The following is an 18,883-nucleotide window of genomic DNA, read 5'->3' on the forward strand; positions in this document are numbered from 1 at the left end:
ATTCTTCAATATTTTGTTTGTTATTTATGAATAAAAGTGGATTTTTAAAATAAGGTAGATTGTGAATTTGTTTGGAAAAGAGGAGGTAAAAGGAAACTATGATGGCTATCACGGAAGAAATGCTGTTAATTGGCGAGGACACGATTATAAGGTAACAATTTTTTTACTCTTTTTTTCATTTAATCACGTTATACATACAAAAATTGTTAGATTATTATTTAAACTTTATAACTAAAAATTAATCCATTTGGATTAGTAATTCAATATTAAATTAATACAAAATTATATTGAATATAAGTTTAATATTTTATATGATAATTAAGTTCCTATCATATATTGTCTATTTTTAATGTTTTTATTAAATTTATATTAAATATTATTATTACTATTATATAATATTTATATAATAATGATATATAATATAAAATATTATTTATATATATAGTTGGAGTAGATTAATCTTTAAAAAATTCAATAAAAAATATAATAAAATTGCTAGATTTATATGATAAAAGTTAATAATAAATAGAATTAAGACAATTTACTTTAAGAAGGTAACGATGATGTTGGAAATGTAAGAATGAACTTCCAACACAAATATAAATAACTTATAGTTGCTTGGTTCAGAAAGTTTAATTAAAACTTTTGCTAAACATTCCGATTTCTTGGCTTACGCACAAAAACCTGTCTACTGCGATAAGATTTGTTGAGGCTGCTTGTATGGAAAAAAATAATCATAAAAATAGTAAAATAGTAATAATCAGAAAAAGAAAAAAGAAGAAAAAAGGAACAAAAGTAAACATCGTTTATATACTGTAAAAAGCTTCGTAGTTACAACCGGGGATAGAATCAGATAGAATTCTAGTCACGGTAAGAATCTACGAACTTGACCTATCCGTTCGTCACTCATTCGTTTACATTTCCCTCGACGCGAACCTCCTTGAAATTTTCATTTCTTTTTCCCCAGGATAAACGATATCCACGTTTCTTGTTGATTTATCAATTTATTTTTTCTTCTTTTTGTTTTTTTTTTTTTTCTATTTCCAGTAAAAAATGGAAACGTTAACACCCACACTTTTCTTTAAACAATCTCATACATTGGAATTGCAATGTGATTTATGGTTTCGATAATAATATTATCTGATATTATCAATTATATTATATTAAATAAAAATAAAAATGTATGATCTTTTTTTTGGTTTTATATATAACAATTTTTTATTATATAATATATGTAATAAATGTATAGTTATTACGCGACATCGCAAATGTCTAGTTTGATAATAATTGATAAGAAAGTGTATAACACACTAGATCCATTATCTCGTTATAAGTTTTTAACGTTATCGATATATAATTAGAATCGACCTTTTTAAATTACCAACGCGAACACTCGATACAATTTTTATTTAGAAAGAAAAAGGGTTATTTATAATAAAAACAATAAGATAATAAATTAAAATAAAACAAAATAAAATAAAATAAAATAAAATAAGAAAAGAAAAGACACGAATAGAATTGAAATATTTCATTCAATCTTAAAAGATAGATAAAAGTGATCGTCGAGACGAATTGCGACTATAATTTTATTAGTTTATTCGCGATGGAAGGAAATTGATTTCTTTTCAATTGGATGATGTTTAATCTACTTCTCTCTCTCTCTTCTTTTTTTTCTTATGGAAAGAATTTACTCTGATTATAATCTATGCTTTTTCACGTTTTAACCCCATAATTCTCACATCGACAAATTCAATTAGATTTCCCTATTTACCATTAAATTTTAAAAGTTTTTCTCTCTACAATTTGTAGAAAAATCCATAATATGCTAACACGATCCAATTAATGGTTGTTCTATACGTAATTAATAATCATATTTATTGTCTTTCTATCTCTATGTTTGTTCTTTTTTATTTGGAAATTTAAATAGTTGAATGAATAATTATTCACATTAAGAAAAACAGAACATTTCTAGCCTAAATAAAAGAAAAGTACTTTTGTTTTTGAAATTTTAAAAATATATAAAATATAAAAATATTATAAATAAAAATGAAAAATATATAAAAATATTTATTTGAATAACTATAGGAAAAGATAAGATAACGATAGGACGAAGGTAGTCCTTGAAAAGTTTCTATCGTAAAGAAAGCAAATTAAATACCTGAACTTAAGTACAACAATAGCTACGTGAATTTTTACCAAAGAAGAATATATACTTCGTACCGTCTACTTTTTTAGTTAAAACTCAAAGAATTGCAAATGGCCGATTTAAAAGAAAAATTTCAACTTTTTCGAGATAACTTTTTCGAGATAATCTTATTTATCCTTTTCTTTTTTATTTATTCCTGGCCCTTTTTTTCTATTGCTAAAACGAATTTGTCAAAAGGGAAGTATTTCAAATAAAATGTTACGATCTTTGTGAATCCTTATATATGAATAGAAATAATAAATAAAATTAAATAATTTATCATTCATTAAAAACTATATGAGATACTATAAATTAATGAAAAATATACTATTTAAAATTAGCTAATAAAGAAATTTGAAGAAAACAAATTATTACTAATTTAACAATAAATAAAATAACAATTTTTATATTGTATTTTTATATATTATATGTAATAAAATACTGACATTTAAGAAACAAATGTGTAGCCGGCATTTAATTATTTAAATATTTTCTTTTTATGCATTCAAACAAAGTACATACAAAAAAAAGAGAGAGAGAGATTTAAAAAATGTGTTCGTCTCACGTTATTAATTTTCCACAGTACATTGAATACTAGAAACTGGACGATAAATCAGAAATGATTAAACAAAAGATAGAAAATCCGTGAACATGCATTTAATATAAAATGTCAGTAATTTAGTATACTTTATCGTAGTAGACATTTCATTTGTTAGTATTCTGACTTTCTAACCATTATTTTCCTCTTCAACATACCTAATTTCTTTTCTCTATCTCTTTTAAACGATGATATTTATTTTACTTTTTTATTCTACATCATTTTATTAATTTTCTTATTTATATTTTTAACGAAATTCGTGTTACGATTTATTATCGATGTAAATCGTTCCGTTATATTTATTTCATAATAAGCTTCAATTATCACCTATTTTATGTAATAACGTCCCAACAAATTTTCTATCATCATTACAAACAAATCACTTGTGTAGCAAACAGTTTTCTGAAATATCCAATTACATTCGTTAAAAATAATAATAATAATAAAGATAAGAATTCGAAAAACGTTTCGTTGTTTTCTATTCAATTATATAAATGAATCTAAAAAAAAAGAAGAGGAAAAGATAGACAGATAATAAATAATATTTGATATTGTATAAATTTAATATAAACAAAAATATTCGACCATTTTTCGTTGGTCGATTAAACATTTGAATATCTTTTAAATGTACTTTTGTGATAACGAAAAATTAAATCTAATTTTGGAACATTTGGAAAATATAATCTCTTGTTTTTCATTATTTTTTCAGAATAAACAACGATCCGGAAATGAACATTTACGAATTGGATAATAATATAAATGAAACTTTCATCTACAATCAAAGTAACTATCATCTGTTTTACAATGATTCTATGTCAGAAGATTACATCTTCGATAGGACCGACGTTAAAGTGATTTTTATTTTACTCTACACTGTCGTTTTCGTTTGCTGCCTTTTCGGTGAGTAAGCATTTATTTACACAAATAAATTTATAATGATAAAAACTCGTAATGAAATCATCATATAATTATTACGACCCACAATTTCTATATTAAATAATTATTTAAACGAATAATGTAATATCGTTTTGCTTTGCATTTCCATATTTGAGATTTTTTTATCCAACTTATTTTACGATCATAATTTTCTCATTAAGAGTAATTACATTTTATCATTAATAAAGATAATATTTTTATTATGCAACAATATTGACGTAATAATAAATTAAATAATAAATAATTAATTGAATAGTTTATAAAAGAATACAAAAGTATTCTTTAATTAATCTTTATTACAGATTCATTTTATAAAATATATCTATAGTTAACTTTATACTGCACCACCTACACTAAAAGTAATTTGAAATTAATACAAAATTTTCCTTATATTATTCACATTATTTGAAATAGCAGTAATAATAGTAATAGTAATAATAATAGTAATTACAACATACCTACGCATCTATACAAAAAGAAAAGCTGCAATAAAAACATAAGCCTGATCATAGTAGTAAAAAATTAACTTATAAAAATAATGAAAATCGAAAGAAAGAAAAGAGAAAAAGAAATTGTTTTCCATTAAAATTTAATAATCTTTCCATCTCGAAAACAGCGTTCTTCCATTGTTACAAATTAACATAAATCTCGTATACTTCAAGAAAAAAATACTTTCAATGAAAACAAGATATTAACGAGTTTAAAGGTAATACAATTAGCCTAATTCGGTCTAACTTTAAGGTGATATCATCATAGAGAAATCATAAGAACCATGTTCCTATGCTATAACAATTCTTGGCTTTTTCTTTATAAAAATAAAAAGAAAGAAAAGAAACGTGGGGGACAGGGACAGAAAGAGAACATAAAAAAAAGGGACGAAAGTATTATATAAAAAGTATATATATATATATATATATACTTAAGCCTCTTGGGTAACGTTTAGAAAACGTAATCCTTTGCCATAGATTAAAAAGAAAAAAAATGCTTACACATACAGGCACACTTACACACCTACGCATACACCCTAAAGAAATTCTAGTTTTTTGTGCTATATCGAATATCGAAGAGATAAATTGTAAAGAACGGATGAACAAAATATGGAAGAATGATAATAGCACATAAATAATACTTTGATACATATATACTACATATATATATGTACTATGTATAATATGTCAAAGCCAGGTGATTCAAAACTAATTACATTAATCTTTATATAAATTACACGTAGCATGTGGAAACGAATCATCTGCGGTGTAAAATAAACCAACGTAAATACAATACATGTTACATGTTATATTTATTTATTGGATTTATATACAATTTTCATATTTGTTTTATTAAATTTTTGTTTAAATTAACAATTATACATCTATCACAATATATATCTCTCATATTAATTGTATTTAATTATATATTTATTTATTTATTTATGAATAGAGTAGCATGTGTCTATTCTTTTTTTTATATTTAATTAAATTGAAAACTATACATCTATCTAGAGTCATTCACACACATTATTTTTAATGAATTATTTTTTATTTATCACATTTCATATTACTTTTGAGAGAGTTACATATTTATAGGTTTACATGTGTAGGAGATAAATTTTGGAACAAAAATTAACGATCGAATGAGAGTTTCAATCGAACTGCCACTATAAAATAATATTCGTGATGCATTACTTATTTATATATATATGTTGTAAATCTATAGTATACTTTTTAATTAAAATCTGGCAGAAAATAATAAATGTTCGTCAAGTTCGATATTATTAAACTAGGTATTGGTAATATAAGTTAATTGCAATACCTCAAGATTTCGTCTAATTTCTAGACAATATTTTATTAAACAAAATACATATTGCATTTATATAGAAATAATAAAAGATTGTTATAAAAAATAATGATAAATAAATAATAGAAGAAGGGGTGGAGTTTATATTTTATTATACATATTATTATGATAATTGAATTTAAGTTAAAAAAAAAAAAAAGAAAAAAAATACAAAGGCAGAACTGTAATTTAATTTGAACATGATAGAAATGTTTATTATTTATTTGTAAGTTTCTCTTTCTACGTGATTTTACGCGAAAAAAAGAAAATATAAAAAATGAATATGAAAAAAAACCTTTTTGGTAGGATCTTTTCAACTTCGTTGAATTATAAAAGTTACTGGGCAAATAAAAAATTCGAGAGAATAAAAACACGCGATATGCAAACAACGCACGCGATACATGCATCATGCAAATAGGAAAACGTTGTCAAAAAAATGATGTCCGATATTCTGAATCGTAAAGAAAATAATAGAATATATTTATATCACATAACAATGTGACGTGATAAACATTACTTTCACCTAATACAAGATTTCTATAACTTCAAAACAAAGATTAATAGAACTTACGATCTACATTTTTCTTCTCGATAAAATTTGCCTTCGACAGACGACAAAATAAATAAATCTTCGTGCATAAATAATGACTTTTTTTTATAAAGAGATTACAAATATCTTAGTATAAAAAGAATTGTTTTTTGTTGAAATTTAATAAATCATAGAAATATAATTAGAGTAAAAATTCATGTTAAAAGTTTGATTTTTAAAAGACTATTTGGAATGAAACATAACCGAGTATAAGTATCGAATTTGCAGGAACGTTTTTTGCTAATTTTAAATATAAAATGTGAAATAAATTTTATAAAAAATTTAACAATCAAAAAAATAAATAAAAATAAAATAAAGTTTGATTTTTTGGAGAGAATATTTTGTAAAAACACATAACCGTGTAGCTTAATAATATGAAATTTGTATTAATGTTTCTTGGGAAGGTATAAGATCAGCATAACGAGCTTTCGAAGTCACCACCATATGCACGATAAAAGGTGCGGTGAGTGGAATGGGTAAGCTTCAATCGGATGTGCTTATATCGATCCCTCGAAAGATTAAGATTAAAACTTAACCAAGTTCCTACTTACTTCTTCACTCAGAAACTCAAGAATGAAACTTCCTTTCTCTTGCTCGAAAGATGGAAAGCTTTTAGAAATCTAAATGAAATTTATTGTCTCGATGACGTTAATAAAAATGTTCCTTGAGCCGACATAAAATGCAATTCAGATGCTATTTTGAAATAAATTGTTTGCTTTATCTTCTCTCTCTCTCTCTCATAATCAGTGTAAACAACCCTCCAATGCCTACATTTATTTGACTTTTATTGGCTGGTAATTATTTAGCTGATATTTATGTTCCTTATTATTTATGTTTTACTCTATTATATTTTATTAACTTTATATATATATAAATATTTTGGTATGCAAACAGAATAAGTTTATTTCAATAATCGTATTATATGTTAATTAATTACATGATCACGTTACGTGCTTTATAACCGTATTCCCCCATTCACTCTGTTTCCTTATTTCCTACCCTGCTCGCACTTCTCCCACCCCTCTGTCAAATCTCTCCGAACCAATCACTTTTTTGCACGCTACATTACAAATAATATTTATTATATAAACCTTATATTTTATTTTTTGTAATCCTTTTTTTTTTTATTAATCGTGTAAAAAATATATGATAGATAAATGATTAAAATAAAAATGAATAAACATTTGATCATTTTTATTCATAAAAACCATGATTATACAACTTACAAGTAAATTTAACTAATAAGCGGTCTTTACCGGATATCTACTCAGACTCAATGCAGCTGACAAGAGTTCGATGTCAAAGGGGTTATCAATAGATTCATGTGTGGTATACTACTCTTACTCTTAATTATACTGATAGCTATACGTCAAAGTCTTTGTGGTTGTATTACACATGTTTCTACTCTTTGAGTACAATTTTGTCTACATATTTGATTAAACCTTTCGCCGTTTCAAAGAAGCATTGCTAATACCTGCATACGTGTAACCTTTCTTTTAAATAAATATAACGAAGCGTTAGGGTTTTGTTAATTGTTTCAAATCACGTAGTTATAATACATTTATTTTCGTTACATTTTAGAACAGTAGTAATACAGATAACTGAATTTTATTAATTCAAATGATATATAACAAGTTTATGAATTTATTTGTATGCATTTGTGTTTTTATGGTGTGTGTGTATGAAAGTGACCAAATGAAATTCGATCGATCACTTTTATGTGTATTTTTCTATATATTTGTAAACACCACATACGTAAACGTTGACGGAGACATTAAGTGAGAAAAAGTATATGAAAAAAAAAAAAGAAAAAAGAAAAGAAAAAGAAGAAATATTCAACATAGATCTTTATAAATTTAATTATAAATGAAATGAAAACGTACACCTGCAAGAAGCGTTAACAATCATATTGTTATAATATATTTTCCGAATCGGGAACATAGAAATTTTCTATTATTAGACTTAATGAATAAGAAACAATAGTAGAAATAAATGTGGGTTTCACGCAAACATTTGGTGTTACAAGAATATGGTAAACGTCAGAAATCATTTCGTTGAATATCGTAACGTAAATTATTCCATGTAGATTAATTCTATAGAATAACAATGGTATTAGAATAATGATATTTGTTTTTACTCTCTACTTTTTATTTTTCTTATCTTATATTTTGTTGTTGACATCAACGTAAAGAGAGAAAGGGAAAGTCTCAAGAGAGAGATTTTCCATCAATGTCCTTCCCCCGTTTCAATGTTTCATGGAATATATTGACTTTTTTATTTCCCACTAGTATATAACTAATTTATCACTTTTCTTTTTTACAAATCTTTCAACGTCCATTTAATAATGTCAACAATAGTAACTACAATACACGTATCTAAATGTAATATAAAAAAAAAAAAAGAAAGAAACGCAAACTACAATAAAAATGATTGAAAAGAAAATACCCGATATGTAGGAAAGATAAAATAAAGAGAGTAAGAAAGATAAACGGATAAAAATATATGTATATATACTACCGGGTTAAAAATCACACTGAAATAATAAGGACGCGCAAGGACGAGTGTCAACGAGTGTAGAGTATAAAAAAAAATGAAAAAATTCAAACAAAATGATAAGAAAAGGAAATATTGAAACGAACGTGACATAATGCATTAAATCGTACATTAATCGAAGGTACATATGATTCCTAATGAATGAACATTTCTTATCAGAGAAAAATAAAGAGAGGGAGAGAAAGAGAGAGAGAAAGAGAGAGACAGGGGTTGTAATCAGTGATATCGATCTACTCAAAGGAACTTTCACGAGAAAGGAACTTTCACGAGTCAGCAGCTTTTAATGCTCTTGTTAAATGACCGCCAAGGTGCTCCTCTTGTCCATTAGAACAAACTTTTCTTACTCCTTCTTTTTTTTCCCTTTCCTTTTTTTCCTATTTCTCTATTTATTTCTCTCTCTCTCTTCTTTGTTTTTTATTTCTAAAAAAGTTGTGTAATCTTTAAGACGATCCTCCGAGGAATCTATATTAATTTATCATCCATTTACATCTAAAATTGTAATTTTGAAATGTACTACAAGCTAGGTCTTTAATTGTTTCTAGTATTTATCGTTGGTTCATTATCCAGTTTAAAAAGAATTTTTTGTTCTTTTTCCGTTCCTTTTCCGTTCTTTATTCCTGTCGAATAAATTTGTGTAAATATATATTTATAAAAGCATGGGGGAAAAGTATCTCGAGTTTGCATTTTTTTATTTAACAAAAAAACATCAAATTTTTATTATTTATTAAATATTATTATTATTACTCTCGTCCACTATTTCCAACTCATATATTAATTGTGATATACGAATTGTAATATTTCAACAACAAAAATATATATAATAATAAAAGATATATTTAGAATAAAATATGTTGAAATAATCCTAGAATAAATGGAAAATTTGTTAAAATTTGTTCAGACACATAGAAAAAAAAAAAACAATTGAAAAATATATTATATTTGATTTATTTTTTTCGGGATGTATGATGTCCCAAAAAAAAAAAACAATGTAACCTTTAAAATATTATTTTTCATTTCTTCTGGGATATTTTATGAATATATACGTGTATGTATATGTATATGAGTGCACGTTAATCAATTACGTTACTTCATTGACTTTCTTTCTCATTGTTTTTGATCATTTATGAATTTTTAAGAGAATTACTATATCCGTATTGATTAATTTCCCTTGTGAGTTTGATAGCAAGAGCAGCAACAATTCGTGATTCGACTTACAATTAGAATCCTACACTTCGTATTTCTGACAGAGAAGAGGTGATTACTTTAAATCGAGTATATGACCATTTCAAAACTATGGCATGTGTGTGGTATTATGTGTGTATAAATGCGGGCGTGCGTGCGTGTCCTAGGACATATACGTGGCGTGTGCTTTTATTCTCTTTACTATTGTTCCTCTCTATCTTCGTCTCTATTATCCTTTCTGCAAATCTTTACTCCTTTCTATCTAACTCAATTAATTGTTCTACGCACAAAAAATACTGATTTATTCAATTTAATAACCAAAAAGATATCATTTACGGATGATCGATTATCTTTCTTTTTCTCTCAAATGACTACAAATCATTTCTATTTTTTTTTTTGTAACCTACTATTTTACTTTTATCTCCTTTTTCTTTTCCCCCGTCACGAAGAAATAGATTTAATCAAAAATTAATAAAGAATTGTGAAAAATGCGATGTTAAAAAAATTCTACTAACTCTAACGTTTAACTTTCTCTTCGGTCTAATTACAGAATTTTCTTTTACTATAATTTTTCAAAACTTCGCGTTAGTTAGTTAGTTGAAAGTACGTTTTTCTATTATTCAACAGTTTTATCGATTATTCGTCGTTTTAATCAATCTCTCGTCGGATATTATCGATTTATTTTTATTTATTTTTAAGCTTGCAAGATTTTTGACAAATAATGAATATCATTTTAAATCATTATAATTAATTGTACATCTAAATTTTCAAATATGTTCTTTTAAACATGTTTTCATATATTTATTAAATGTTATTTAAAGTGATTCTTTTTTCCTTTTTATTAAAATGGTTTCATTTTATCAAAACCCAAAAAATATTATCTTTCATAATATAAATCAAATAGTATCACAGAGATATTTGTACGTAGAGTGATATCCAATTGAGAAAAATTTAAGTTGAATTTAATATGAAATACGGGGTTTCGTTTAACATACGACTTCCATATAACACTATATGAATTAAACGTGTTATTGGAGGACTACTTATATTTATTGCTAGATATGTGTCATGTCTTTTCTCCAGTGTATCGATAGCTAGAACCAAAGTAAAGAGTAAAGAAATAAATTGCCGAAGGCCAATTAACGGGAAAACCATTTTACTTCTTTTTACACTCAACAATTTTATTTTACTACGAGAAAAAAAAACAAAATATAAATCAAAATATAAAGAAATTATCGAGTTATTTTCTTTCAAACAATTTTTTGGATTTTTAATTTTACGCATTTTCAGTTATAATAAAATAATATTAAAGTATTTTAATATATGTATTTGATATTAATTTAAATATTTTCTAAATTTTGTTTATTAAAAATATTTTTGTATATGTTTACTATTATTATTAGAATTGTTATATTATTATCATTATTTTATTTAAATCCAAAACATTAATTCTATTAAAACTAAAAGATTCACACCATATTACATCTTTAAAAAAACAAAATTTGTTTTTATTAAACATTTTTCTGTATTCATATTTATTATTATTATTATTATAATTTTATGAAAATCATAAAATTAAAAAAAAAACCTAAACTATTCTTACACCCCTATAGAATGATAAAAATATTTCATTTGCCATAGAATTATCAAAATATATGAAATTAGGTAATAAATAAGAGTAGACGCGTAACATTTGAATTGGAAATAGTTAAATGAGATTTTTTCAAATTTCCTTCGATCCCCATGGAAAAAGAAGGGGAAAAGAAGGAGGCAATGGTGGTGGTGGTGTATTTATAAGAAAACGATCTAAAAGAATGTTCTTTTTATGTTCACTCGAAGAACACTGTCGAATAGGTAGAATTAATGGCTCGTGGATTTACGATTTAAAGGGATCTGCCGCAAAAGTAGGGAACATTTAGACGAGGCCATATTTTCTCTTTCTTTCGAAAACCTCATACAGTAAGGCGAAATATAATAAAATAAAATGAACCAAAAATAAGAAAATAAAAAAGTGAAAAAGGAAAAGGAAGAAAGAGAGAGATTAGAGAAAACCCCATGAATAAACGGCAATGGCTGCGATGTTGAATATTAAAATTGTTCAGTCTTTTTCATCTTCTTCTTCTTCTTCTTCATGTTCTACGATCTACTTGTTCTACTTTTCTTTCTTCTTTTACAACCATTACTTACTTTACATTTATCAATATAATTCAAAAAGTCTCTTTTTCAGTTCGAACTTTTGATAAAGTGCAAAAAAAAAAGTTACACGAATTTCAACTTCTTCATATTTTTTTTTGTCTTCACCCCTCCCTGTTCTTTTCTTCTTTTTTTTCTTCTACCAACAACTTTGAATTTCTTTCTCTCACCTTTTTTTCCCTTACTTCTCCTTTTCTTTTTTTCTTTTCTTCTTTTCTTCTTTTTTTCTAGTTTTCTCCCCCGTTTTTTTCGAAAGATGATGTCCCATTGTCATTCGAGAATCGTACGAGCAACTTACAGCCGCGATACAAGAAAGCAGCATTGCTGAGCAATAAAACTCGAAGCTGGGATCGAACGTGATCGGCATTGAATTGAAAGTGGCAATGGAAGGTGAACCTTATGTCGTTGCACCTATCTTTTTCTATCTATGTCTTTCCCTTTCTTTTTTAATAACACGATCTCTCTCTCTCTCTCTCTCGGAAATAACATTTTATACATAAAATATTATTGATTTAATAATAATAACCTATTTTGTTTCTCTACGACATAGGTTTTGGATATTTTTATTATTTCATATATATTAATATTGAATTAATGTTTATGACAATGGACTAAGTGAAAAAACATTGGAAAAATGAATTTTATAATTTATTTGATTATAAATTTGTATAATTTTTGTTTATATATATACTATCCATAATTATCCGACACAATTATTGTATGCACATGCATGTGCGTGAAATAATATTTTTTGAAGTTTTTGCACGATTTCCATATTCAACAAGATACTTAGGAAGAATATTTCCCTTGAAGAGTGTAAGCTGCACAAGCAAAACGATTAATCATTATTACGAGGTATTAGATCTAAGGGGCGGAGATCTTGAAAAATGATACTCATATAATTTCACCTGTGTCTGAGCCAGAAAACGTAAAATATCTTTTGAATGAAAATGTAAAATTATATTTTCCCTTTAAAATGTGTTGTTTTTTTTTTAAATAAAAATTCCCATTTTCATTTTAAAGTATTATTTTGACTGTAAAGAATAAATAATTGTGTTTATCATCATATAAAAATTATTTTACATTTAATACGATAAATTTAAGTTAATTATAGTATAATATCTACAGTGTTATTGTAATAGAATTATAGTAGGAATTAGTATTGGTGGAAGAAGGATAAATCGCAAATACATTTAGATAAATGGATCTTAAACTCATCGGTATGCACGAATTTCCCTGAATAATTGTAAACCTCGAACGTGAGAACAAATACATTAAGACAATTCCAATATTTGATTTATCGAGATTAAATAAGAGAACACAAACATTTTGCCAAATGCTAATCGTTTCAATTGAAAGCATAATCCCATGGAATTGACACATTTTATTTTATCACACATATACAAATCTTAATAATATTTTAATCTCTAATAAAAATTTACATATACGTATTATTTACGATGATTTGAATGACCAAGGAAAAAAATAGGGGAAATAAAGAGGAATATTAAAGGAAATAAAGATAAAGCTATTTAGACCATAAATATTCATAAGTTACATATAATAATAAGATGGTCTGTCCAATCCAACTAACTAAGAGTAACTATCTGTTTCAGGTAACCTAATGGTAATTCTCGTGGTAACGTTTTCCCGTCGCTTACGAAGCATCACGAATTTCTTCTTGGCAAATTTAGCAGTGGCAGACTTTTGCGTCGGTATATTTTGCGTCTACCAAACTCTGATAAATTATTTGATGAATAGTTGGCGATTAGGTAACTTTCTTTGCAAAGTTTATATGTTCGTTCATGCACTTTCATATACGGCAAGTATTCTGATACTGATGGTTGTATGCATCGAGAGATATTTGGCAACGGTACACCCAATGAAATGTAAATCGATGTTAACGAGAAGTCGTTTAAGAGCAGTCATTGGTATCATTTGGATAATAGCAGCATTTTATGCATCACCGAGATTTATTTATTTCGAAACAATAAGCAACGAATTGAGCGACGGTGACGTTGATATCATCTGCGGACCTAATATGAAAAAATACAAGAAACACGTCATCGATGCAGTTAACTTCATCTTCCTTTATCTTCTACCACTCGCATTGATGTCCTATCTCTACACTAAAATTGCTGTACGTCTATGGAGAAGCGGGGTTGCTCTCGGTGGACCTGGCCTAGTAGCAAAAACTAGGAACGGTAGAGTTCAGCATATTCGTACTTCCTGCAGGAACGTTCTTAGAACAAGACGTGGTGTCATAAGGTATTCTTCTTATATTTTCCAACAATTTCTTCCCCTTTAAATACACATACTTTATTTATTCTTATATACACGTATATACAATACAACATTAGGCACCAAAAATTCCCTATTTATTGTCTCAATCAATTTTAAACTTATTTTGAAAATTGTTCTTTCTTGTTATTAACAAATTTTTAAGTTTGTCAACGGGATTAAATTATTTTTAGATACAAGATTTCGAAAAAAAAGTACATAATAGATTTGTAAAATTATAAAAAAGTTTTATTCTTCACCTAGAAATGTTCAGCCCACTCACATATGTTCTTATATGTGGGTATATATAAAGCTCATATATAACTAACCTTCCACATTTCCTTTCCCTTTTTATTTTATTCATCTATCTTATTTTCTTTCTTATTCTCTGTCTTCTTCTACTTCGTTTTCGGCTTCGTCTTCGTCTTTGTCAAAGAAAATTTGTTTAATATTTGACGTTTCTCCAACTCATGCAAGGTTCGTTTCTTCAAAATTATTAAATCGAGGGCAAATCGTCAATCAATGTGATCGAGTAACCTCCATTTATCTGAACGAAAGCATTGATAACGCAATTTACCACACTATTATTTTCTCCTCTTAACGATGATTTATTTTCGAATTTCATTTCGCGCACGTTAGAAATCTACGTGGCTTGAAAGAAAACACATGGTCTTTCTTTCAAACTCACACAATCAGATTTATTTAGAAGTAATGTTAAATAAAAATGTTCATTTTTATGAATACAAATAAATATACACTAATACATGCAAAAATATATTCACATACTTTAAACACCTAGATAAATATTACAAATGTATTTATACGTCATATAGAAAATATTGGGTTACTTCGAAAGTTCGTATCGATTTATAAATAAGTGAATATATTTGATATACACACATATAAAATAAAAAAATATAATATTTTTCATGAATAATTTCTATTTACATAAATGTACATAAAATGTACATTTTAAAAAATAATAAATATATAGATATAAATAGATTTAACATAAACTTTATATAAACCAGTAGTAGTAGTAGTAGTTGTTTCAGTTAACAGCGAAGAAAATAAGGTTGATTTTACAAATGCTTTTTACTTTTTACGATATAAACTTTCTTGGATTTTTTTCTTAAACGCGACTAACGAGATCTCGGAATAAAAAAAAAACGAAATTACTCTCCATTCGTACGAAATACAACACTATTCTTAAATCAGAACAAATTTTCCAAGCCATCCAATATAATATGCATGTGTTGCATAAATAAAACATATCTACCTTTAATTCTGATCATATCCAATATGTGTATCTACATATTATTGTGATATAATCATAGTTATGTTTATATTTAATTATAAATTGAAAACTAATTTGAAAATCTGATGTATATTTAACAGGATGCTGATTGCTGTAGTAGTACTTTTCGCACTTTGCAATTTACCGCAACAAGTTCGCATAATTTGGCTACACTGGGGTCCAAATTACGACCGAACTTCAAATTTTACAACTCTCCTGACCGTATCGACTTTCTTGATATCTTATACGAATTGCTGTTTGAATCCATTTCTCTATGCCTTCCTATCGCGTAACTTCCGTCAAGGAATGAGAGAAATTCCTTGTTGCAAAAGTAAAGGAGATCGTGCAGCAGGTGGATTGGCTTTAACTGGTTGTGCTAGTGGGGAAACAACAAGACAAGAAAATGGGACAAGCGGGAATCTCATTCCGCATAGTTTGCTTGTACGATTGAGTTCGGTACAAGAGAGTCCTTGTACAACACATACTATACCGAGAAGGAATACCTACGAGAAGAGTACCTAGTAGAAGTGTACCATTTCAAACACGAATATTCATTAAATTTATCTAATTAAGCTTAATTAAATCCAATTTGAATTTTAATAACGTAAAAGATATTTATCGATTTTCAATAAAAAAAAAACAAACAAAAAAAAACAGAAAATGATCTAAACAAAAAGATCTATCGATTGTATAACATACATCTCATGAAAGAAACAAATGAATTTCTGTTAGAGAAAAAAATGGGTACTTTGGTGATAACACTAAATAAGAAATCAGATTGATTTATAAATCGTGTGCTACCAAGTATCTGAACTTTAAAAAGAGAAGATGATAATGTCATCGGCATGTGATAACAATAATACAATGAAACTATTACGATCACGTAAAGCCATCATTTGTTGTTCAACGAATCGTTAAACTTTCTTATTTAAATCCAGATCAAGAAGCGATCTGGAATTCCTTGAAGTGCTTGTCAACATCCTACCTTAAAGAGAATATCTTCCTACCTATCGACACAGAAATAAATTTTCTACGTGCTAGAACATTTGCACGAATATTTCCATAGAATGTATATGTAATTCATAGGATTTACGTGCCAACCGCACATATACCATCTACCGTCACGACTACTTTACGATAAGTCCGAATTAGGGACTTATAGTAAGTCCGAATTAGGGCTTTTGAGCTTTTATTACATTGAAAATATCTATTAAATATGTATAATAAACAAAAATAATACTTTCATTGATAAAATAATACAACTATTTTTAAATAAATCCAAATCAGGAACAGGAGTTTAAATATTTATTACGCGTATAAATATATATATATGTAAATTCTTTTATTTAAAGAAATAGCTCCTTTCAAATAAGTCCAAATTAGAAAAATGAGAATTTGAAATTTTATTAGATTAACAATGTCCATTAAATATATTAAATAAAGAAGAAAATACTTTTAATTAAAAGAACAGCTCCTTTCGAATAAGCAAGAATTAGGAGCAGATATTTAAGCTTTTATTATATTAAAAAAAAATATCTATCAAATATATTATTCTAAGTATAGTAATAAAATAACATTTATCAAAAATAAGAATGAAAAAGAGAGTGAGTGAGATAAAAATTGATCATATAATCCCATCAAACAAAATGATACTTCACGCGGGCTTTCTCTCATGGGGAAAGATCGAAGTATAAAGTGCATAAATAGAAGTGACAAAAAATATAACTATGAGACATACCAGTTGTACAACATGTAAGTGGCACATAATATACTCTCATTCCTCTTACCGTTCGAAACGAAATCATTTCTCCTACCCACTCGGATCATATGTGTGAGTGTTATCGAAAGTATTATATTTCTTGTTCACTCTCTTTCTATCTATCTCTCTCTCTCTCTCTCTCTCTATCTCTATCTTGTCAAGTGTTATCTATTCCGATGAGGTCTCGAGTTCACAAGCTTTTAACCAGTTAAAACTGGTATTAAAGTAAAGAAGATTTTCAGTTGAACCGATTTATCAATGCCGGACGTATCAATTTTTATTGCATTCATTCAAATGATACTTATTTACTTACTTATTAAAAAATAAATTATTAGAAATTAAGAAACATAATTAATTACAAATATTAAAATGTATGGTAAAAGAAAACGAACGTAATAAGTCATAGAAATTCTATTAAAATCTATGTTATCGTAATCCAAAAAATGAATCCTAAGTAAGAGAGAAACAAATAAAATTCAATGCAATAAAGCAAGTTATTTTCCATACATGGATAAGATAATTTTCTACGTTCATTCTGCTGGGGGTATCCGAGTCGAAGAATTCTTATTAACAAATCAATATCGTGACGTACGTATCGTACGTTTGCTTATTTTTTAAAATGAAATCACTGAACCGCTAAGAAAGTAATAGTCTTCTTTATCTTGAAACAGTGAACAACTCATTTTGTAAATTTAACTACTTTATTATGCCACTATTATCTTAGATTAACTTTAAAAAATCAGGTTTTCTCAATTTGTTTGTTAAAAACAATTTACATAAATAGATGTACGTACAAATTCGTCGTATATTCATTAAATATAAAAATACAATTTAAACGTCTAATAGAGAAAATTTTTTTAAATATTTCAATTTTTGTTTTAAATTTCTTTACAAAATTCTAAACTTACAAAATGTTTATTTTAATATCAGATAGTAGCAAATAGTAACAACATTGCAATTTTTCTTTATTATTTAAAATCTAAAATGCACTCTCATTTACATTTTCGAATAACATAAAATTGTAAACTAGATCTGATAAATAGAAAGAAAAATAATAGCAAATGAAATGGCTTCTATAAAGCCACGTATATAGTCTACTTAAATACATATTCTCGTCGTATCATTATTACGAAATCAAATATTTTTTGGTAAAACGTGCAACAATATTTTTATCTCATTGGTTAACACGCTTTTAACTCGATCGAAAATTTTCTGGATTTGTAAGATTTTAACTATATAAAAACAAAAAGAGAGAGAAAGAGAAAGATAAGGAGTTCTCGAAAAAGAAAACAAAATCAAAAGTACTCATGATACGTATATCAATAATTATCGTAACAGTTATTATTCTTCACTGGGACCCCCAGCAAAGATTGCATCACTCGACATCGTGTGACCTTCTGATAAATAGAAAATATGTTCAACAATTTTCTTTATGAAAGAACAAATGCAGAAATTTGTGCATATTATTTTCTTCC

The 18,883-nt window shown here is 26.5% G+C and overlaps 1 protein-coding gene across 1 annotated transcript; it reads left to right on the forward strand.

Moving 5' to 3' along the window:
- The first annotated feature begins 71 nt into the window (after window positions 1-71).
- LOC106788408 (allatostatin-A receptor-like) lies at window positions 72-16,243 on the forward strand. The gene is made up of 4 exons (XM_014751617.1): window positions 72-151; window positions 3,493-3,683; window positions 13,689-14,340; window positions 15,751-16,243. Exons 1-4 carry the CDS (start codon window positions 99-101, stop codon window positions 16,169-16,171), a joined length of 1,317 nt encoding a protein of 438 aa, XP_014607103.1. The 5' UTR covers window positions 72-98; the 3' UTR covers window positions 16,172-16,243.
- Window positions 16,244-18,883: the final 2,640 nt, after the last annotated feature.

Source organism: Polistes canadensis, unplaced genomic scaffold, assembly GCF_001313835.1.
Source record: "Polistes canadensis isolate GaletaPanama2010 unplaced genomic scaffold, ASM131383v1 scaffold_139, whole genome shotgun sequence".
Classification (NCBI taxonomy): Eukaryota; Metazoa; Arthropoda; class Insecta; order Hymenoptera; family Vespidae; genus Polistes; species Polistes canadensis.

Bases quoted from the DNA above. Each gene is read 5' to 3' on its own strand.
- LOC106788408 (XM_014751617.1), top strand. From the start codon at position 99: ATGATGGCTATCACGGAAGAAATGCTGTTAATTGGCGAGGACACGATT. The intron at 3,684-13,688 runs GTGAGTAAGCAT...TATCTGTTTCAG, and splicing joins TTTCGTTTGCTGCCTTTTCG to GTAACCTAATGGTAATTCTC. The intron at 14,341-15,750 runs GTATTCTTCTTA...TATATTTAACAG, and splicing joins ACAAGACGTGGTGTCATAAG to GATGCTGATTGCTGTAGTAG.